General features: G+C 41.9%; 1 protein-coding gene across 3 annotated transcripts in view; it reads left to right on the forward strand.

Moving 5' to 3' along the window:
* The window catches only part of KBTBD12 (kelch repeat and BTB domain containing 12), a 76150-nt gene that overhangs the window by 28138 nt on the left and 23762 nt on the right, over positions 1-24250 (forward strand). For all 3 annotated transcript variants that reach the window (XM_048858732.2, XM_075130306.1, XM_075130307.1), the window contains 4 exons: positions 530-1715; positions 2792-3062; positions 7986-8136; positions 23809-24006. In XM_048858732.2, coding sequence (XP_048714689.2) covers positions 646-1715; positions 2792-3062; positions 7986-8136; positions 23809-24006 — 1690 coding nt within the window. In that variant the 5' untranslated portion in view covers positions 530-645. The remainder of the gene's footprint in view (positions 1-529; positions 1716-2791; positions 3063-7985; positions 8137-23808; positions 24007-24250) is intronic.

A 24250-nucleotide genomic window follows, 5' to 3' on the forward strand; every position in this document is an offset into this window, starting at 1 on the left:
TGTCAATACCAGACAGATAGCAGCAACACAGGGCCTGATTTTCAGTTAGCAGGTAGGTGGATGTCTACATATGATATCAGTAAGAGTTTTGATTGACTGAGGCCTGGAGGACTTGTCCTTGCAATTTTAGTTCCAATTGGGACGTAATATTTAATTGCTTGGATCTCTCTAAACAATACCATAAATATTTGGTAGCATGCATTACATCATTAGAACATTACTGTAATACAATATTTTTTCTATTAAATGCCAGTGACTTGTCAGAATGTTAAAATATGTATCAATTTTAAATGCAGAATGAAAACTATATTTCATTTGTTCAGGCATCAAAAATGAGAGTGAAAATAATATAGTCCTCATCTTGGAATCAAGCTCAGTTTGAAAATGAAACTGTTATATATGCTCAAGTATGTATTAAATTTTATAACCTGTCCTTTAGAAATGCTTACTATCATTAGGATTTAACAGCAAAATTCAACTGTCAGAGGATTTATTCTTATAAGAAAATTATATGCTTTCCTCCCCCCAGAAATATTTTATGATGAAGGCATATCACTTCGAGAGCAATCAGACATGCAAGTAGCCCTTCCAAAAATCAAGCAAGTTCTTGAAGAGATTTAAAAATAGAAAATTTTGAGTTTTATTATGGATCACAAGACTGAAGGGAAAAGGAAGCAGCGACATAGCTTGACTTTACTGGATCAATTAAACAGTATGAAAGAATTAACACAAATGATTGATGTGGTCCTTGTAGCAGAAGATGAGAAGTTCCCCTGCCATAAATTGATATTGGCTGCATTCAGTCCCTATTTCAAAGCTATGTTTACCTGTGGCTTGCTTGAGTGCACCCAAAGAGAAGTGGTGCTCTATGACATCTCGTCAGAGAGTGTGTCCATAATACTCAACTACATGTACAGTGCAGATTTGCACCTCACTAATTTCAATGTCCAAAGTGTTGCTGTTGCTGCATTTTTTATGCAGATGGAAGATGTTTTCAATGTGTGTCAGAAATACATGATGGACCATATGGATGCTTCCAACTGTGTGGGGATCTACTATTTTGCAAAGCGCATTGGGGCAGAGGAATTGTCCGATCAAACCAGGCAATATTTGTATCAGCACTTTGCTGAGGTGAGCTTGCATGAAGAAATATTAGAGGTTGAAGCACAGCAATTGCTGAGTCTCATAAGATCAGATGATCTGAATGTATCCCGGGAGGAGAACATTTTGGACTTGGTCCTCAGATGGGTGAACCATAGCAGAAAATCACGTGTCGAGTACCTGATTGAACTCCTGAAGCAAGTGAGACTGGAACTTGTAAGTCCTTCTTTCCTAGTGGAAGCTCGGAAAAGGAACACGGTTCTTCTCTCTAACTCAGAATGTCATGATATGATTGATGGAGCATTAGAAACTATAAAGAAATCCACCCACCCCTCTCTCAGTCTTCGCTATGGCATGGAGACCACCAGTCTTCTACTTTGCATCGGCAATAATTCTCTGGGGATTCGATCAAGACATGGTAGCTATGCAGATGCCAGTTTTTGTTACGCTCCTGCAACACAAAAGACTTACTTCATTTCCTCCCCAAAGTATGGTGAGGGTTTAGGATGTGTGTGTACCGGTGTTGTCACTGAGAACAATGATATTATTGTGGCAGGGGAGGCCAGTGCTGCCAAAATGTCTAGACAAAAAACCAAGAACATTGAAATTTATAGGTGTGTATCCTCAAATGGGAGGAAAAAATTAATAATTGTTTTAAAGTTAAACAATAAATAATGTTCCTGGAGCAGGAAAAGGCCACTAGAGAAAGCATTCTTCTCCCCATATGTTTGTATGTGGATTTCAGGTACCCAAAGCAATTTGTTACAAAGGGCAATCTGTCTCTCTCCATGAAACACTGAGGCATCGCCTTCTATATTAAGGGCCAAATCCTGACCCTTTTACTCATGAGAAGGCCCATTGACTTAGATGGAATCCTTGTATAAGTAAAGTGAACTGGATTTCATCCTAAGTCTCTTTCTGTAGACCTCATATTCCCCTAATCGAAAGGTCATCAGTTTGTTAGTATTTTCTTTCCTGGATCATTCCTCCAGGTCATTTATTTAATAGTGGTGCTGATGTCTGAGATGTGGAAATTAATGAATGAGTTTGGTCATTCATGAATCTACACCCAGCTTTAACTATACCATGCTGATGATGCATGGGAGCTAAAATGTAATAATCATAATCATAATAATAAATAATTATTAATAATTAATAATATTGAAACCTTCACTCTGTTTTTACTCATTCCTCACTCAGATAAACCCGCATTAAGGAACATAGGAGCTTTGCCAGAATCAAGACTGATTACAAAGTGAAGCCAACATCAGCAAATGTGGGGCCTAAATTGAGGCGCATAAATCCACAATTAGACACTTAAATAAATGTGGCCTTTGTTTCAGAGGTGCTACTGCAGGTTTCACTGAGTACAGTGGGAGTTATGAGCGCTCAGCTCATGCAAAATAAGGACACTTTAATTGTGGTCAATATTTTCAAACTTGGGTGCCTAGAATTAGGTTCCTAAGTCCCTACTAAAGCCCTGATATGCAAACACTTATGCATGTGAGTAATTTAATGCACGTGACTAATCCCACTAAGTTCAAGGCTAGAAACGTTTCTTCTCTGTTGACAAGAGAAAGAACTTCTGTTGTCACTGTAACATCATCTGAAACTGGAGAAGGGAGATTTAAATACAAAATTGATATGATTTTATCAGAACCACAGTTTCTAATTTTGGATTTTCCTACAGGTACCACAATAGAGGAAACCGGTTTTGGCAAAGTTTGTGCACTGCTCAGTTTCGTGAACTCTATGCCTTGGGCACTGTTCATAATGACCTGTATGTCATAGGAGGGCAAATGAAACTGAAAAATCAATATCTGGTCACAAACTGTGTTGAGAAGTATTCCATGGAGCAAGATAGCTGGAGAAGCGTGGCACCTCTTCCAGTGCAACTGGCCTGCCATGCTGTGGTAACAGTAAATAATAAACTCTATGTGATGGGAGGCTGGACACCACAGGTAAAGAAGTGTACTAATTATTTTATTCTATAAAAGCTAGCTAACCTGGCTTATGTGCTGCCTAACTTTGTGGCTCTTCTTGCATAGTTAAAATACCTCAGTTATAAGCAAAAAATAAATTGCACTCATTCCTCTCACATCTTTAATGGGAAAATCAAGCAAGCCAAGGAGGAATAATGTCCATGTCATATAATCTTAAATTTATATGCTACCCGTAATAAAGGCAGTTGTTTCAAAGGGAGTTTCTCAGTGAGAAAAAAATTAAAAATGCATCCTGTCTAAACACAGTTTCACTCATGTTCCATTTTTAAATAGTCATGGGGTAAATCCTGAAGTCCTTACTCAGTTTTTAATCCAGCGAAACATTAATTAAAAAGAAATCATGGTGATGATTATACTTGGGTCTTCCCCGGCACTTTCACATCCCACTAGTTAATAATTGTCCTCTATAACTTTTCTATCAGCAGCAAATAGTTGTGTTTAAATAAGAGACAGAACAAATCCTGCATCTTGGCAGGATGTTAGACTAGATCAGTGGTTCTCAAACTTCATGGCACCGCCACCCCCTTCTGACAACAAAAATTACTACATGACCTCGGGACGCAGTGTCGAAGCCTCAGCCCACCTGAGCACCGCCACCCCAGGTGCCGGGGCCAAAGCTCAACCCTCACCACCCCATGCGGGAAGTGGGGCAAAGCCGAAGCCCAGGGCTTCAGCCCCAGGCAGGTGGCCTGTAACCTGAGCCACACTGCCACCCAGGGCTGAAACCCTTGGCTCGGCTTTGGCCCCAAGTGGTGGGGCTCAGACTTCAGCCTCAGGCCCCAGCAAGTCTAACACCAGCCCTGGTGACCCCATTAAAATGGGGTCGTGACCCACTTTGGGGTCCTGACCCATAGTTTGAGAACCCCTGGACTAGATGACCCTTGCGGTCCCTTCTAACTCTATGTTCTATGATTCTAAGACATGGACCCATACTGGAATCCAAAATCCAACCCCTATAAACTTTGGTAAATTTCAGGTCCAAATCCATATACAAGCTTCACAGCTCAGCTCCATTACTTGGGGAATCTTTTCCGTTTTTAGGTGTTTGGGTTTGTTTATTTTTTTTTTATAAAAAGTTAAAACTTTCAGTGGAAAAGCAAAAAGAAAAGGAGTACTTGTGGCACCTTAGAGATGAACCAAGCTTTTCATCAAAAAATTAGTTTGGTCACAAATGCAATTTTCCACCAAAATAATTTGTTAGACTTTATTTGGGACATTTATAATATATGTTGTTGTCTGTAGGATATTAAAAATGTGATCACGTCTCATTGGTTTGGGACCACTTTTTAGAATCAAATCTTTAAAAATTTAAGACTAAAACATGTTCAGAAAACACAATTTCCATCTGTTAAGATATTCTGAGTTTGGAAATCCCTAAGGAGGAAAGAGAATGTTAAGAGAGTAGGTCTGACACTGAAACTGAGCAAAGATACTTTCTCTTTTTTAAATAATTAAAATACAAGGACGTACTTAACATGGAAATAATATGGCTGTAAAAAGCTCAAGCTGGGTGGTGTGTAATATAACAAAGATAGATGTTAAGGTAGACGCCCAGCTTTTGTCTAGCTTGATAGCTCTCTAAAACTAAGGAGAAAAATGCCTGAGAAGCTATTGTCCTGAATATTGAGCCAAGACTGTTAAAAATACACGCACCTGGGAACTGATACCTGCCAACTAGCACTTTCTGTGACAATTCAGGAGTACATATCTATGCATACAGTTGTTTGGGATGAGCAGTTTAGCATTAACTGGTAAGGAGTTACATAAGAATCTATCTGCACAGGTCAGAATGCATTAGCCACAGTGGTGAAATAAAGATTTTAAGACCAATGACCCAGCGGTAGGTGTGTTGCTTCAGTATTAGTATTCCCCTCTCAGGCACTAAGGGTGTATACTGGGGTGGGAAAACTATGGCCCATGGGCAACATCCGGCCTGCCAGCCAATTTAATCCAGCCCTTGAGCTCCTGCTGAGGAGCGGAGTCTGGGGCTTGCCCTGCTCCTGCACTCCAGCCGGAGCGTGGGGTCGGGGGTCGCTCGGCATGTGCATGCCACCACTCCACAAGACTCCCACAAGCAGCGCATGTCCCCGCTCCGGCTCTTCCATTTAGGGGCAGCCAGGGGGCTCTACGTGCTGCCCCCGCCCCAAGCGCCACCCCCGCAGCTCCCACTGGCTGGGAATTGTGGGCAATGGGAGCTGCAGGGGTGGCGCCTACAGACGGGGCAGCGCACAGAAGCACCTGGCTGCACCTCTGCTTAGGAGCCGGAGGGGGCACATGCCACTGTTTCTGGGAGCTGCTTGAGGTAAGTGCTGCCCAGAGCTTGCACCCCTGAACCCCTCCCGTGCCCCAACCCCCTGCCCCAGCCCTGATCCCCCTCCCGCCCTCTGAACCCCTCGATCCCAGCCTGGAGCACCTTCTTGAACCCCAAACCCCTCATCTCCAGCCCCACCCCAGAGCCTGCACCCCCAACCCAGAGCCCCCTCCCGCACCCTGAACTCCTCATTTCTGGCCCCACCCCAGAGCCCGTACCCCCAGCCAGAGCCCTCACCCCCCTCCTGCACCCCAACCCCAATTTTGTGAGCATTCATGGCCCACCATACTATTTCCATACCCAGATATGGCCCTTGGGCTAAAAGGTTTGCCCACCCCTGGTGTATATGTATGATATTGTCAAATGAGCAGTATGAAAGCATATTAAAGTGTCTCAGGTTAGGGGTTATCTTTATATTTGCGCAACCCTGAGCACTCACTCCATCAGCCTTGACAAAGATTAATAATATAACATTGCTATAGTGCCATAAGTGTACATGTCAGTTCACAGAACATAGTCAAAGATATGCTCTCCCCCCTGAGACCTTATAATTGAAATAAGACAAGGCAAACTCAAGACCGGACATATAACAACAGCTCAGGAGAGGGAGGGCCTTACTCACCACAGCATTACTCCAGTTCTGCACTGGTGTAACTGCACTGACGTCAATGTAAAATTGGAGTAGTGCAGTGAGTATCAATCAGGCCTGGGGAACTGGGAGTTGTTAATAACGAGAAGGAAAGAAGGATTTTATGAAGAGGTTCTGTCAGAGGGTAGCTGGCCCTCTGAGGCAGTCCGGGGCTCAGCCTACCTATGAAGGCTCAACAAGGGTTACATGAGACAGCCCAGGTTCACCTGGGACTCATTACATCATTGAATAACTGAGAGGCCATTAATTAGGCAGGGAAGCACCTCGGCATCATAAAAGGAAGCTACTCTCAGTGGGGGTGGGCCAGAGAACAGAGGTTCCTGGGGAAGGGAACTGTCCCTACAAGGAGAAAGTTCTCAAGGGGAGCCTAGTGAGGGGACTCACCAGAAAAGGAAACCAATAAAGAATGTTCCTAGGTGGGAGAGGCTCCAAAGGGGAGGAGCTTTGAATGCTAAGGCTTAGTGGCCCCTGTGGAAGGACTTCATCAGGTAGCAACAGAAGCCCCTGATCAGAGGAATTCTAGGCTGTTCTGAGGATGGGTGGTCATGGTTTGATCTCTGTGAGGATCTTGACCCAGAATGAGAGACCCTTCCCCAGCCAATGACAAAAGGCCCTGGCTTCAGAAGATGATTTTGGGACAAGAGGTCCTTGCTGGTAAGGGACCTGGACATAAGTGGGGTTGATGGACTAAGTTTAATTCAGCCCCCTCCCTCTTCAGCTAGAGATGCAGAGGGGGAGGCCTGTTTGTATACGGTTCCACCTTTGGGTTACATAAACTAGACCCCTGCAGGGGCCCAGTTCAATACACATGTGTCTTGTTGCCCTTAGTGAAACCCCACTGTGGAAACTGAGGCAGGGATGTAATTGTGATGCTATACTGAAAGGCTGCTCCAGGAGTGAGGACCGCCATCACAGGTAGGTTTGGGAGGAGGCTGATGAGGGCAGTGAGATGGTTATGGTCTCTGGGAGCAGAATGGAAGAAAAGTGTGAGGTTGAGTGTTCTGTACACAAAAAGCAAAGCGTGCACGTTCAGTGTAAATTACTTTCATTATCTAGCCTTTGATTCCTTGCCCATTGCCATGATGTCAGAGTGTCTTTATACTAAGGAAAACAACAAGCGAAAAAGAACAAATATAACAACCCCATGAGTAAGCAGAGTATGCGTGTGTGTGCTCTTTCTCTCATTGAAATACTTCAGAGCCCTCCCCCACAGCAGACTACTTACATTTAAAGGGGCCGTCACATAATTACTGCTGAAAAACAATTATAGCTGCTTATGTAACACCAAAAGAGGGAGAAAATGGGGAGGAAGACTGGAATAAACGGGGGGGGGGGCAGGAGTGGGTATGGGAGGGGTATAATGGGAACAAAGCTGTAGTTGGAAGCCAGGGGGTTATTATTAAAACTATTAAATGGAAAGATTTAGCAATTGTTCAGTTTTAATTATTTGTTGATTAAATAAATAGACATTAATTCAGAACAAATATTGTATATAAAGAGGTTCTTAAATCAGCCTTTAAAGTACCCCATCAAAACTCATGGTACAGCATCAGTAACCAAGTAAACAGAAATTCAGTCTTCAGGAGAAAGGTTTTGACTTATTCTTAGAGCTTCACAGAGGCCTTGTAAAAGAGCTATGTTCTGTCAGAACTGCGTCCATAGATGTTTTGTTATTACCCAAATCCTCCACTTTTTTGCCATAGAATATAAATAAACTGTTATTCATCTGTCTTCTACAATGTACTTCTAGCCACAAGTCATGGGTGCTGGTAAATCGTAGTGAGTATTAATCACTTCACAGCTATAATTGATGTGTTTATGTTATTTATCTGCTCAGCTGTCTCCTGTGATTAATTGCACGCAGGCATGTCCAGAGGGCTCCAAATGTTGTATTATTATATGACTGTCATATTTCATACAGATGGATCTCCCTGACGATGAGCTGGATCGATTAAGTAACAGAATGTTGCAGTATGACCCAGGCCGAGACAAATGGACAGAGTGCACACCAATGAAGTACTCCAAATACCGTTTCAGCACAGCTGTAGTCAACAGTGAGATTTATGTCTTGGGTAAGAGGAAACAGATTTTTAACAGATAGCACAACCACTTTTTATTTTTTCCAGCAATTTGCCTCCGTGAAATGAAAGACTGCCCCTTTTGTTTTCAACAGTAGGGCAAAGTATATTGGACTCAATGGATTGAGTTTTTCATTTTTTTCATAATTTCTTGCATTCTTAAATTCAGTTAGGTGAACCTGAAATGAAACTTTATTGCTCTGGCTTAATATCGTTTCTTTAACCCCTTCCATCTGAGGATCTCAATGTTAATGAATCCAGACTCACAACACAGCCCTTTTGGGTAGGGAAGTATCATTACTATCATTTTACAGCTGAAGAAACTGAAGTACAGAAAGGTGAAGTAACTTGCCCAAGAGATCTGGCAGGGAGAGACTAGACCCCAGCTATCCCAATCTCGTGCCTTAACCTCAGGACCAGTCTTTTTTATTTTGGGGTCCAGTGCAACTTCCATTAAAGTCAATGGGAAAATTCCCATCCACTTTGCTACTGTCAAACCAGAACGAAGAGAAGGTGATGGTTTCATGCAGAAAAAGAATGAAGGCGTTTCAGGCATAGGGGGAAAAAGCAGGAAAAATACATAGCTTGGAAGGAGAGTAGACAACAGGAAGGGGAGTGGGAGGAAATGAGAGCAGAATTATAGGCAAGGGCTTGACTGTGCAAGGCCTTGAAAAGATGAGGGTGAGAAACTTGAATGTGACATGGAATAAAAGAGGCAGTCAGTAGAGGGTTTCCAAGAGGAGAGTGATACGAGGGGAGTACCCTTGAGTAGCAGAGGAGGAAGATGACTTCCACCCTGCCCTTATCTTGGTTTAGAGAGACCCTTGTCTTCAGCGGAACCAAGTGTCCCCATAGGCATAGCCAGGAATAAGCATCAAAAAGTGGAAAACGGTTAGTGCCAAAGGTCACTGGCAGGTGAACTTCAGCATGTTGTCAGATAAAGGTAGTGTTGCCTATGTAGGTTCAAAGGTGCTTTGAGATCACCAAATATAGGTGAAGTCCAGTCCTCTGTGGTAGGTACAATAATGAAAGCTTGAAACAGGCCATGTAGTGCATAAGTAGAGGCAGCAGCAATGGCAAGGAAGAAAGAGGCTCTATTCAAATATTTCTGGAACAAGTGTCCTGAGATCAAGACCAAGAATTCTGTGATGATACAAAAAAGACAGGGAGAGAAAAATGAAGCAGTCTTGGGATGCATTTGATTAAATAGGTTGGCAGTCTTCTGTACAGTAAATGTGATACTGTAACACAGAGAAGCTTTCTGAAGAGCTGTGGTTAGTAAAGAGAAACTACATTAAGTGTCCTCAGTCTAAAATGTCACATGGCAAGAAACATGTATCACAATGAATAAAAGAATGAAATATATATAGTTTTGCTGAAAGTGACATTTTAGTCTGAAAAGTGGCTGCAAGAATGGCAATGTGGAGTTCCATGTTTATGGTCTCTTCCTTAACTCAAGATTTGCTTCGTTCACAAGTGAAAAGCTGTATTCTTCTATTTAAAACTGTCAGTGCCACAAACTGAGCCAGGGTTCTGAATGTCAAGTTGTGTTCTCTCTTGCTTGTCAATACCAATAACAAAGATTCTGTATGTGGAACTTTGCTAACAATTCTGTTGATGATGTGTGAGCCAGACGAGAAGCCTGCTCCTCTCCCATCACTGTGTCAATTCTTCAGGTCTAACAGAGCAAAAGGAGGTTAAAACATTGGGGCTGACCTTGCATACCTTTACATGCATAGTTCTTCCATTATAGCAGCTCCACTGAAATCAAGGGGATTATTCATGTGAGTAAGGATTTGCAGGATTGGGCCCTGTCATAGACTTGCTGGTCCTTCAAGAGGATTTGAATTTAGGTTCACCTGTGACAGATCAGCTACCCTCCCCACCTAGCTGATTGTGATCAGCTGGGGATCAGGTGGCTCAATTCACTTATCAGACCCAGATGGTGAAGAGTTGAGTGAGAGAGCTTATTTGTGGAAGAGAGCTACAGGAGGGTGATTGTCTCCTGTGACGGGCCCTGAAGGGAAGAGGTCCTATTGCGACCCGGGAAGTGGGCGGGTGAAGCCCGTCCACTGCTAAAGGATCCCCCTCCAGCCTAAGAGGGGGATCCACAGGACCGGGACACCAAATAAATCCGGGGGACAATTAATGAAATAACAGAGACAGGAGTGTGGTCAAAGGGTCAAATGAAGGGAACCAGACGGGGACACTGAAGGGAAGAGGTGGTAGGGAAGAAGGAGTCTCCTGCGGCAGGCCTAGGAAAAAGCCAACTCCCAAGCAGATGGGCTGGAGATAGGTTGGGATTAAGGATGCAGCCTGGGGAGAATCAGACTGAGGGAAGGAATCCAGGGAACAAGCCTAGAGGGTCAGCAGCTTGGTAGGAGCAGAGCCTCTTCAGGAGAAAGTCTGGAGGGTCAGCATTCTACAAGAGTGGAGGGTAGCCTATAAGGGGCAGAAGGCCCTTTTGTTTTATATTTTCTTTGGACTGGAGACTGCTACTTGACAGTGTCTGTGGCAGGACAGTGGTTGGGACTAGGAGGGGAACAGATAGTGTCCCTGCTGCAGTATGTCACAGCGGGTCACAAAGGGGTATCAGGATGCTGTGCTGCCACAGACCTTTAGTTTTGTTACTAAAAATAAGCAAATGGGATTTAAAGGCACAGAGGCCAGAATCTGATCTCTCATAAAACAGTGTAAATTGGAAGTAACTCCACTGAAGCGAGTAGAGTTACTTGGAATTTACATTGGCATTAACTGAGATCAAAATCTGCTCCAGGGAGCAGTTCTCTTGAGAAAGACAGTGCTATGTTTCCAGTCACACTGCTGACCATATTTGCACTTCAGTTATGATTGGCATTTTGTAGGCTGGTGCTGGCAGTGACCACCTTGCTTACAAGACAGTTTTTTCTAGTAAAATAATAATAATAAAAAAAATCCTACAGAAAGAAAACAAAAGACAGATTTCTGGACACATTGTGCCTTTAAATACACTGCAGAAACTCTGTTATGTCACCAGAATTACTGCAGATTTACACCAACGCAACTGAGGGCACAATTGCACTTAAAATTCCTAACAGTAACCATCTGAGAGTCCTGTGTAAAAGATTGCAAACCATATTCCCTCTCCAAGCTGAAAAAGAATTCTAATATTAAAACAGGTTGGTGACAGCCTGGTAGTCACTGGTATTGGTGTTTCATTCTGCTAGTGTCACAAATGGTCTCATCTCTGGCACTAGGCTTCCACATGCCAACTAGAATTAAAACCTTGCACAAAAAATACACACCATGGTTTATTCACAGTGACAAGTGTGTGTTACCTTGTGAATTCTCAGATTGTTGGGCTACAAAAATGGATACACTTCTCCTTATAAAGACAATTGTGATGGTGTCCTCGCTAGGCAGACAGACAACTCGTGACAGTAGAAAGAACAAGTTGAAAGCTTTCTTAATCTGGTTGCCGAAGCTCTTGGTCATGCAGATGACATCCATGAGAGAATGAGAGTGGAAACAACCAGGGCTGATGTGGACAGGCCAAAGAATAATAACTGTCATGGGGAATGGTTAAAATCCATGGCCAGCTGCTCAAAGGCATGGATCCTCAGGACATTACATTGTTTCACAGGGAATGTCAAGCACTGTGGGAGACAAAAAAAAGACTAACAATGCCAATTTGTTCCAAAAGCCAGATTCTGAAGACTTTCTGAGGGACTCCCTGTATACTGTGTCCCCCCGCGATACTATGCATTATGGCTGCCATTCCAGAGAAGCTATGCAGACTTGATAAATCTGCAGCCAATTTGCAGATTATGGTGTAATTTCAGTAGAGCTGGCAAAGGGAGGTGTAACTTTACCTCCCTGTGTTGCTAAGTTACTGTGACCTGGGGAGAGAGTTACTCTAGTGGAGGTGAGGTAGTGTTCTTCCCTCTACTCTCGGTGAGGATTCCAGATGATGGGTATGGCTTTAATTCCCACCAGGGCTCTATACAAGCTCTGCTTTTGGGAGCATCTGAGGAGGCACTGAACAAACCTACTGTGCAGAGACTCTGAACATGCTTCTCTCCCTCCCAGTGCTACCCTCTTCTCAGGCTGCACTTATGGTATCTGATGTAAATGTAGTTGTGGCCTTTGTGTGGAAGAACATTGTCTCCGTGGGTTCCCTGAGAGCTGCATGCATCTTAGAGGGTCCACTGGTTTGTGGAACAAACCTCACCTCCCCCGCCCCCCCGCTTCCATAAGGGGAAAACCCTGTCTTCTTAATAGAATGATGAGAAGGAAACTCCATGAAAGAAAATTCATGGAGATCCCTGCTGCCTGTGTGATTTAAATAAATAAATGGGAGAGAATATAGCCTCTCCTTGAATAAATGCTCAGCTCATAAGAATGGTATTGCAGAAAGGCTAGACTTAACTCATTTCAAACAAAATTTAACACCTGCATCCAAACTAAATAAGATTTTGGGTTTTTTTGAAGCAGGGTCCGTGTCTTCCTGTATGTTTGAACAGCAACCAGCACCATGAGGCCCTAAGCAGGACTAGGGCTTCTGAGTGCTACTGGAATTCAAATAAATAACTAAAGAAATTAGCTAAGACCAATATGAAGCAAAAGGCATGCATGCCATATTTGCTTTGAGTAAATTGCCATAACATAATTTTTTATATTTGGATCCAGATTCTGCTCTCAGTTCCATGGTGTAACTCTGTAGTAACTCTGTTGACTTCAGTGGCGATACTCCAGACTTACACCATTCTAACTGAGATCAGTATCTGGCTTTCAGTCTTTCATGTGTTACTGTTGGCACAGAACATAGAATACACAGGCACTGCCCAAGAATATTCTCAGTCCAAATGAGAACTGAACATGCTGACCCTGGAGACTAACTACTCCAGATCCTTTGGTGTGAGAGAACCTGTGACAGAATATGGACAGTGCTTTATTTAAATTCCAAACTAGAAATACACGTGGATAACTACATAAGGCCTGATTCTGGTCACACACCAACTTTACACCTATGTAATTCCACTTACTTAAATTAAGTTATTCCTGTGTTACACTGATGTAAGGGATATGAAAAACATTCATACTGTTTGAGTGATTGTATTGTTCACAGAACCTATACCATGTGTCTTTTATCAGCTGTTCTACTTAGAATTGGTTGTTGCAACAGATAATGTTCCTGGAGACTCTTATGCTATTTAAATGGCATACATAATCCTTCCAAGTAAATGAACAGCCTTTCCTGAGGCTCAGAATCCTTTCTCCTATTCACCACATTCGACTGATCTTAGCTCTTTCTCTCCATATTTTCCCAGGAACATAACTATATTCGTTAGAAAGCTCAAGAAAGAGTGGTATTGTGTTCTTAATGACAGAGCCAATTGAGATACTTCTGGAAGAAAACCAGATGGGAAGGCTCTATTTAAGGTCATGCATTTTAATCTCTTGCTTAAAAATAAAAAAAGAAATCCTTTGCATCTGAGACTGTGAAAACTCATTACGACTGATGAGTAAATTAGAAAAAGACCTGCCAAATGGACCAGCTCATGCTAAAACACTTTCAAAAGAACTGCAGTCTTTGAAATATAGGTCAGTGGTAAGTGATATTGCATCAGCATAAGGGCATTAGTTCTGCATTGTTTTTATGTTATGTAATCCCTGTTTTTATAAATAAGAAAATATAGAAGGAATTAAATGAAAAATCCTGTTAGTAAGGACTTGGGAATCAAAGAATCTTTGTTTATCCTCCTTACTCTGGAATACCACCTCATTAAAACAGAGTTTTCCCTGAGCTCTTGCTGAGAGCTTCTCTTTAAACTTTTAAGCAGTTAAATGAGGTTCAATTAAATTCTGAATGTTTCCCTCATAAAATACTTATTTGAATGTGGTACTCAGGGGTCTCTCTGGGAAGGAAGGTTTGTGTAGGAGGAAGTAGAAGGAGAAATTTTAACTTTCATGCTTCAGTATTAACTGTGCCTTTGAATAAATTATGGTGCTTCTAAAGTAAACATGTCTATTCATAAATACATTCTGGATTTCCTCTGAGTAGCAGATAATGGGCCCAATTCTGCCCTTGGTTACCCCTGTTCACGTCTGACTGTGGTAAGTGAGCTTGCATGGCAGTTGAACCAAGAGCAGAATTTGGCCTGATTCTGGCTATCAGAAGCTCCCCCATGTCATTGAGAGGCTACCAGCAGGTTGTAGGAGAAGCTGGAACTGAAATTGTGGCTTGTTGGCAACCGTTTGCTTTTCTCATGCCTGCTTCCAGTCAAGCTTTTCCTTCATGTTTTGCTACAAGACACGTTACGTCATCTGTTTTCTCTGCAATAGTAAAGAATGGCAGGTGGTTTTCAATTCCATCTCCGTAAGAGTCTGTCAGAGCTAGCATTACGGCTCCCTTATTTCTCCCTGAAACCAATTATGCAGCACTGGTTTACAGGGAGTGAGAGAGCAATGCAAGTCCTAATACTCAGCTTGAGTGCTGTTAAAGAGTAATGACGGGAAATGTTACATAAGGGTTTAGAGCTATTAAATCCATTGTGGATTCCAGAGATCAATTTAATAGTGAATTATTTTACAGAAAGAGAGGTAGCAAAGGAGCTTAGATTTCACTTGCTTATTGGTGAACCTGCTCTGTTTTTTCATCTTCATTTCTCTTTGATAAAAATTCAAACAAGGACTGAGAATACTTTACACTGCCTGTGTATTGTGATCAAAGGGCGTGAGAAGGTGGGGAAGTATTACAGTCCCCATTTGACAGAGCTTAGATGATCTGTAATTTCACCTGCATATATTTTTTTTGCACAACCAACTTGGGACCCCTCTGTGGCAAATACCCACCACACTCATGGAAGTTTGTGGGCTTTGTGGGTGCTCAGTTCTACCGAAAATCAAGCCCCATGTGTCTCAAGTTGAGTATCAGTGAACTAAGGCACGCAAAATTAGTGGCCATTTTCGGAAATTTAGGCTTCAGTAGCATGGCTGAGGTAATATAACCCATGTCTCTTGATGCCGAGGTCGGTATCAGACCCAACCCCCACTCCCGCACAAAAGGGATATATTTATGGGTATTTTAAGGCTCTAATCACCACTCCAACTAAGCACTAGCACAGGGGAGTACTACTAGTTACTTCCATCCATCCCTCCCCCACCATCTCTACAGAGATACCCACCCAAAATCCTGAATACTCAATTTTTCCATGAGTTTAAGTTTACCCATCTTTTCATACCACTGTTCCCTTTACCATTTCCTATGTTTAGTTATTGTGATGGATGTGACTCAAATCCCATTTAGTCTCACTGTGTAAGAATAAGGGAGGTGGAGGGGAAGAGAGTTGTCCTAAAGTGAAACAATATTCTTTGCCTTCAGCCAATCAACAACGTGTGGGTATATGTAAGGCACAGCACTGTATCTCATTGAAATTCTGAGGATGTACTGATCACATCACCTACCCTGCATCGTCTTCTTTCATCAAAAGCCTTGTCTTGTAATCCTGATTTCTTAATAAAGACTAGGTATTGTATTTATATATTTATTTTACTAATGGAGCCTCAGGTTAAATTCAAAGTCCATTAGAACTGCTGCTTGCAGAGTGCCCTTGAAAGTGTGTTTGATTGCAGAACCATCCAAGCATGATAGGGAAAGCTCTGAAGCATTAACGGCTTTGGGAACACAAAGGTGGCTTTGCCGACTTATTTTAGTCCCACAGTGGCATCTGAACTGTCTCCTGGGGAAAGAAAATAACATAAAGAGTCTATATGTTGAAATGGTGTGTTTGCAAGGGACAGTGCTCTGGAATTAAATCCTCTTTCGTGACAGATGTGAAAATGACAGGCAGAGAAATGTTCAAAACTCCCAGAGTGAAATCCACCTCTCCCTGCACAAAGGTCAAGTAATCGGGCTTTGCGCAGAGAACAAAGCTGGGTGGTGGTGGAAAGAGATTGAATTCACCCACTCTGTTAATGGCAAAAGTCCACAGGGAGATGGGGCGGGGGAAGGGGAAAACAATGCAGACCTTCTAGCTGCCGTTCCATACTATAGGCTGAAACAGCAGTTGCTGCTCCTTCATACACCATATACAGGAGTTTTGGGTCAGTGGAGCCATTTATTTTTCATGGCACCTCTGCACAGCTCTAGGTAGTTTAAGATATGCACAATTAAAAGGGTAAAAGTCCAGAATAGAGAGGCATGCCCCCATTATATCAACATTGTCCTGCCAGAACATTTGGCAGGACAGCTGCCTCCCCCAATCAGCTATCACATCCAATCTCTTCTGTTTTTTCTGGATGCTTCCCAAGGCTTTTCACACTATTTCCATCTTGTGTGAATTGAGCTTCAGACAGTTCTCCCTCATCCACTTCCCAGTCTCAGCCAAACACCAAGTCAGTTACTTAACTGCTGCAGCCAGGTCAAATGAGGTAGAAATGCAGCCTGAAGGTACCACAGCAGTCCACATGTTCTGACTAACCTTGACAACTTCATAAACTCATTGTACAGGAAGGGCAATAAGGTAGAACCCTCTGGACTGGAGTGTGAGCAGTTGCAATATACAGTAGATTCTGACAAAGAAAAGTTTCTTCATTTCCAACCATCTCCAACCATGCCTCCACTCAAGGGCCAGTTTGAGTTTCCTTCACTGTAAGGAATTTCTGCATTGTGGATAAAAGTTGAAAGGACGGGCTTTAATTGTCAGCCTCTGCGGAACGGAATCTGTGTCTTCTTTCTTGGAGTATAGGCAAGTCATGCCTACTGAGATCCTGGAGACAGTGCAGGAGCTTTGAGTTGCTACCTGCAAGTGTGTGGCTAAGCAACTCTAGCAGTATCTGGAGTTTGCAGATTCCTTTGCATTATCTGCTAGCTTATTTCAGTGTTAGCATTATCTTAAAAGAGAAGCATAAAGCCATTCTCCTCTGGGTCTGATTCCTCATTGCTTAGAATACCCTTTTAGAAGCTTGAAAATTATATTTTATTCCCATCTGATTTTTTTTCTCATTTTCTGTTTGCCAAGCATTGATTTTTGTCTGTCTTGAATGAAGCTGAAATTGGATTTCTCTGTAATGGCTTGGTAAGGTACACATAAAAACTTAGACATTTCATATCTAGAGGACTTTTCCCATCTGATTATAACTACTTTTAGACAGGTAAAATTTAAGGCCTAAACTGGTTGATGGCAGTTTATTTAATTTTTTTAATATACTAGTGTTTAGTTTAGGCTTTGAAAGTGACTGGTGATAGACCATTAAAGTTTATTTCTTTAATAATTATACAAGGAAAATGTTTCAGTTTTCTCTCCCAGGGTTGCCACCATGAGTTCCTGTATTTGGTGAAGTTTTGGATTTTCTGCTAAAACAGATTACTGGCATGTTACACACATGGTGCTGATTGAATTCTATTCTGGTTCAGTGTAAATTGTCCTTTTCATTCCTTCCAAAATTGCAGTGCCCATGATTATTGCATTTTTTATTGTAGTTACAAAATTCACAAGATGATTAAAAGAATGGTAATAATATTCCTTAGAAAGTTCCAGAGGTGGCTCTCCCAGTGAGGCACTTGGGACAATACCATGTTCACAAAAGCTAGGCAACTAATCAGAGTCAAATAAACTTACTGCCATCCCCATCCACTGCTATTCACAGCTTTAATTTAAACAACAAAGATCTTCCATCCTTCAGATGAAGGATCCACGTAGGAGCAGATACTTCTGCACCCTACACTGTTACTCACATTCCACCAGTGGATACCATAGAAGCAGTGCTTTTGGGAGGCCACTTGATTAAACAGCCTGGCTGTCATATTAAAGGACCAAGGGGTACTTTAAAGGTACCCTTGAGAAACGAAAACATGGTCAGCTAAGGAAGAAACAGTGTCCCACCTTTATAGGTTAAGACCAGCATCTTAAATCCTGCTAGGAACCATTAAAGAGTCAGGGCCGAGTACTGTGCACCAGTTTAGTATGCTCTTGGTATGAAGCACCATTTAATAAGAGTGCAGAATTCAGCTGTCCAAACTTTCATTGCCAAATAGTCTTAAGGCATAGCTCCATTGAAATGGGATTATAACGAAGGCATGAATAACTGTAGAAGGTGTGAATTGAAGGAGCAGGTTGCCTTTTTCTCACCAGGAACAGATAGAAAAGAGCAGTTTTGATCACAGCTGCCACCTGTGCCTCTTGGAATAGCTTAGGATCGAATATGACCTCCAACTGCAAACCTGTGCAAGAGGCAGCATGTGCTCTTCCTCGGTCGATCAATAGGATTGATGGGACCACTGCCATTTTTTCTGGATACTTATCCATCCTGTCCACAGTATCTCCACTGTGTGCAGGTTGAGTTTTGGTCAGCTCACCCTCATCCAACCCGCCACTTGCAGCCGAACACTGAGTAAATTACAGACCCTCCACAGCTGCCGGTCCAGTCTGTTAACTGAAATAGCAGTTACTGCCCCTCCACACACCCTGTGCCGGAGTTGTGGGCCACTGGAACCACATCACGTATATTTTCTAGCACCTTTACACAGCTCTAGATAGTTTGATATGCACAATCAAAAGGGTAAAAGACCAGAATAAAGAGATCTTGCCCCATTATATCAATGCTCTCCTGCCAGATTGCTCTGCAGAACAACAGCCTCCCCCAAACAGCTACCACTTCCCATCTCTGCCACTTTTTCTGGATGCCTCACCAACCTATCCACATTATCTCCATCTTGTGTGTGGATCAGCTTCAGCCATCTTGCCCTCAACCAACCCCCTGGCCCAGCCAAACTCTGAATCAATTGCACAACTGCCCCAACCAGGTCAGGTAAAGTAGAAATGAGCATCCTCAGCTACCTGAAAGCACCACAGCTCCCAGATTTATGGCCTGTTAGAATGAACCCACTGACCCTTGATGGTGAGGTATATGACTATGAAACTTTTTTGATCAGGGATATATACACAACATTGATTTCATGCCTGGGCCATGACCAGGGCATCTAGGTGCTACGGTAATACCAATAATAATAATGATCCAAGGCACATTAAAATAAATGGGAGGGAGATTTCTCATTGGCTTTACTGGGCTTTGGATCAGGCCCTAAGCTCCCAACTCCTGTATCAGTTCACTGCTGTGAACTCAAGGTAAAAGTGGGGATGAGTGGTCTCCTCTTTGGTTGCTCTAAAATACTGATCAGGAATAGCGAGATGTGCCTAGGGCATTACAGCCCCCGCCTTTACAGAGCCCCCTCACAAATGCCTTTGGAGATGGTACAAAAGGTTAAAAATAGGGCTGGCAAACTATTGAAAAAATTAATCACAATTAACGATGCGATTAATCGCACTGTTAAACACTAATAGAATACCATTTATTTAAATATTTTTGGGTGTTTTCTACATTTTCAAATATATTGATTTCAATTACAACACAAAATACAAAGTGTACAGTGCTCACTTTATATTTATTTTTATTACAAATATTTGCACTGTAAAAAACAAAAAAATAGTATTTTTCAATTCACCTAATACAAGTACTGTAGTGCAATCTCTTTATCATGAAAGTTGAACTTGCAAATGTAGAATTATGTACAAAAAGAAACTGCATTCAAAAATAAAACAATGTGAAACTTTAAAGCCTACAAGTCCACTCAGTCCTACTTCAGCCAATTGCTGAGACAAACAAGTTTGTTTACATTTGCGGAGATAATGCTGCCTGCTTCTTGTTTACAATGTCATCTGAAAGTGAAAACAGATGTTCGCATGGCACTGTTGTAACCGGCGTTGCAAGATATTTATGTGCCAGATGTGCTAAAGATTCATATGTCCCTTCATGCTTCAGCCACCATTCCAGAGGACATGTATCCATGCTGATGATGGGTTCTGCTCGATAATGATCCAAAGCAGAGCAGACTGATGCATGTTCATTTTCATCATCTGAGTCAGATGCCACCAGCAGAAGATTAATTTTCCTTTTTGGTGGTTCGGGTTCTGTAGTGTCCGCATCTGAGTGTTGCTCTTTTAAGACTTCTGAAAGCATACTCCACACCTCATCCCTCTCAGATTTTGGAAGGCACTTCAGATTCTTAAACCTTGGGTCGAGTGCTGTAGCTATTTTTAGAAATCTCACATTGGTACTTTCTTCGCATTTTGTCAAATCTGCAGTGACAGTGTTTGTAAATCAAACATGTGCTGGGTCATCATCCGAGACTGCTATACTATGAAATATATGGCAGAATGCAGGTAAAACAAAGCAGGGGACATACAATTCTCCCCCCAAGGAGTTCAGTCACAAATTTAATTAACATACTATTTTTGTAACGAACATCATCAGCATGGAAGCATGTCCTCCGGAATGGTAGCTGAAGCATACGAATGTTAAGCATATCTGGCACGTAAATACCTTGCAATGCCAGCTACAAAAGTGCCATGTGAACGTCTGTTCTCACTTTCAGGTGACATTGTAAATAAGGGTATGTCTATACTACCCGCCGGATCAGCGGGCAGCGATCGATCCAGCGGGGGTTGATTTATCGTGTCTAGACTAGACGCGATAAATTGACCCCCGAGCGTTCTCCCATCAACTCTTATACTCCACTGGCATGAGAGGCGCATGTGGAGTCGACGGGGGGAGTGGCAGCAGTCGACTCACCGCAGTGAAGACACCGCGGTGAGTAGATCTAAGTACATTGACTTCAGCTACGTTATTCACGTAGCTGAAGTTGCGTAACTTAGATCGATTTCCCCCCACCCCCCGCCAGGGTAGACCAGGCTTCAGAAGCAGGCAGCAGTATCTCCCATAAATGTAAACAAACTTGTTTGTCTTAGCGATTGGCTGAACAAGAAGTAGGACTGAATGGACTTGTAGGCTCTAAAGTTTTACATTGTTTTGCTTTTGAGTGTAATTATGTAACAAAAAAATCTACATTTGTAGATTACACTTTCACAATAAAGAGATTGCACTACAGTACTTGTATGAGGTAAATTGAAAAATACTATTTTTTATAATTTATTATAATATTTGTAATAAAAAATAATAATATAAAGTGAGCACTGTACACTTTGTATTCCGTGTTTGTAATAGAAATCAATATATTTGAAAATGTAGAAAAACATCCACAAATATTTAATACATTTCAATTGGTATTCTATTGTCTAACAGTGCAATTAATCGCAGTTAATTTTTTTGAGTTAATGGCATGAGTTAACTGTGATTAATCAACAGCCCGAGTTAAAAACAATCCCAATGAAGAGGCAGATAAAAAAACTCTTTTAAAACATTACCTACTGTAGGCTCCTTTCACTGACTGGCCATTTTAAATGACACCATTTTAGGGGCAAAGTTTCAAAAGGCCCCTCCCCAAAACTGTGCTAGCAATATTTGCAGCCATACCCTTTTAAACGTAAGTGAGTAATTAAGTGCAGAAGCATCCATTTTGGTCTCATAAACTTGTGGGGTCCTGAATGGGCATGTGTATTTGGAGGCCCGTTGGAAATCTGGCCATTAATTTGGAAATTGCATGAATATTGCTGTCATTTTATATTTAAAAGTGGGCACATGCACACACAAAAGAGCTGCTTTAGCATGGAGATGCCATCGATGCTCATTATAGGGTATTGTATCGAGTGGCACAGATGCAGAACCTGCTGGAGTACATCAGCATATTAATCCTTGAGATCTAAGGGCTGTGAATTCAAAACCCAGAGCTGCTCACTGGAAAATATTTAGAGACACAGTGTCTGCCGTACAATTTCAGTGTGCAAACATTGCACACTGAAGATGGAGTGAGGATGGGGAGATACTGGTGCTGAATGTTGCAATATGTTCCAAGAAATGAAAACCAGGAGCAGTTTTTTGAAGGCCCAGCTATTCTAAAAACAGAATCCAGACATCCTAATTAAGTCTCAACTGGTAGGGCTTGTTTTAATTCACAAGAAAAACAAGAATTAAAATTCAACTACTGCTACTGCCCTCACAATGCATTATGTGTTTCTATTTGGAATGCGGTCTGAGAACAGAATTTGAAAGGAATATAAAACCCTACATATTTACCCATTTGAACCATTATGGGACTAGTTTCAGAGTAGTAGCCGTGTTAGTCTGTATCAGCAAAAACAAGGAGGAATGCTTTTGGCACTTTAGAGACGAACAAATTTATTCGGGCATAAGCTTTCGTGGGCTAGAATCCACTTCATCAGATGCATGGAGTGGAAAATACAGGAGCAGGTATAAATGCATGAAAAGATGTGAGTTGCCTTAACAACTGTGAGGTCAGTCTAATGAGACAAATCAATTAACAGCAGGGAGGAAAAATAACTTTTGAAGTGGTAATGAGAGTGGCCCATTTCAGACAGTTGACAAGAAGGTGTGAGTAACAATAGGGGGAAATTAGTATTGGGGAAATTAGGTTTAGGTTTGTAATGACCCAACCACTCCCAGTCTTTATTCAGGCCTAATCTGATGGTGTCCAGTTTGCAAATTAATCCCAGTTCTGCAGTTTCACGTTGGAGTCTGTTTTTGAAGTTTTTTTGTTGAAGAATTGCCACTTTTAGGTCTGTTATTGAGTGACCAGGGAGATTGAGGTGTTCTCCTACTGGTTTTTGAATGTTATGAGACTAGTCTTTCTTGAGTCTCTACACAGACTGAGACTAAAGAAAACTGGGTTTCTAATCTTGAATCTGACGCTGACTGGTTATGACCTTGGCCAAATTGATGTCTGTTACCTCATCTATAAAATTGATTTTGTAACACCTGCCTCTCAGAGGTGTTCTGAAGTTTAATCAGTTAGCATATGTAAATTATTTACAGCAACTTGAGATCCTCTGGTAGAAGGTGCAAATAACAAAATTTATATGAAATATCTCTATTTTTAAGTACCTATCTGAAAACTTGCATTGATGTATCTGATACTTACTATGCATTTCACTGAAATACAGTGGTAACCCGTAAGGATCAGTTTGGTCAGGTTTTGTTTGACTTACAACTGAATGATCACTATATCCAGAGCCATAAAGCAGTGAATTTTCAAGATCAGATGCATACAGACATTCAAAGTCACTATCTCATATGTATACAGCACGTTTTACCAGGCATCTTAAGACCCGGGTGGTAGGTCAGACAGATATTAACTGTCTTTAACTGACATTCCTGCAAACTGGACAACTATTTTATCTGCAGCCAGTTTGCCCTTACAAAGGGATGAAATTCTTTCCTACCTTTTGCAAAATCCAAATGATTCTTGATTAGTGAGAGTGAAGGGCAAACCCACTGACACCAAATTACTTTTGGAAAGCAATTTTTGATCCTTATAACTGAATGATCATGTGATCTGGCTACTACCAACAAACAACAAGTCACTACAGTCAAATTCTTCTGTGTAATTAAAAAAAAAAAAAAAAGGAGGTCGAGTACCTTGGCATTTTGCAAAAGTGCCTCTTGCCCTTCCTGCCATATCTAGGTGAGAATGGAGCTCCTTTGGGGCAGCCGTGAACTCTGTAGTAAAGGGGCGTGGCTTTTAATTTGAAAGCCTCTGATTACCAAGCTTCTGGAGATGAAAAGAGAAAATCTATGAGGAGAAAAACTGAGAGCATGTAAATAAAAAATAACTCCATAAAGACAAGAAAGCAGCCAGTTTCAGTGGCACTCTGGGACTGCCGTATTTCTGTCTTGGTGTCCTGTGTATTTGATATATATCTTTCTCTGCAGGAGGAATTGGCTGCTTGGGTCGAGACAGGGGACAGGCACGGCAATGTCTTGATGCAGTGGAGATTTATAACCCTGATGGGGATTTTTGGAGAGATGGGCCTCCGATGCCTTCTCCTCTCCTCAGCTTACGAACCAACTCCACTAGTGCAGGCTCGGTGGAAGGGAAGCTATATCTCTGCGGAGGATTTCATGGAGCAGGTATTGAATACATCTGAAAGGAGTTTGATGTTTCTTCCACAATTTAAGCTTTACCATTCCATCACACATACAGTCACTGAAGGGATGACTGAGTAGCCTAATCATCAGGTTTAAAATACCGAAGTTCCCCAGCCCCACAGAGTTGCACCCTAGCAGAGTTGATTCAGCCATTTGTATTTCTGATTCCTAATGTCAATATAAATTGAGTACCATGCTGTTTACTTGCTTTTAGACTTTTGGCTGA

The sequence above is a fragment of the Caretta caretta genome, chromosome 7, assembly GCF_965140235.1.
Source record: "Caretta caretta isolate rCarCar2 chromosome 7, rCarCar1.hap1, whole genome shotgun sequence".
Taxonomy (NCBI): Eukaryota; Metazoa; Chordata; order Testudines; family Cheloniidae; genus Caretta; species Caretta caretta.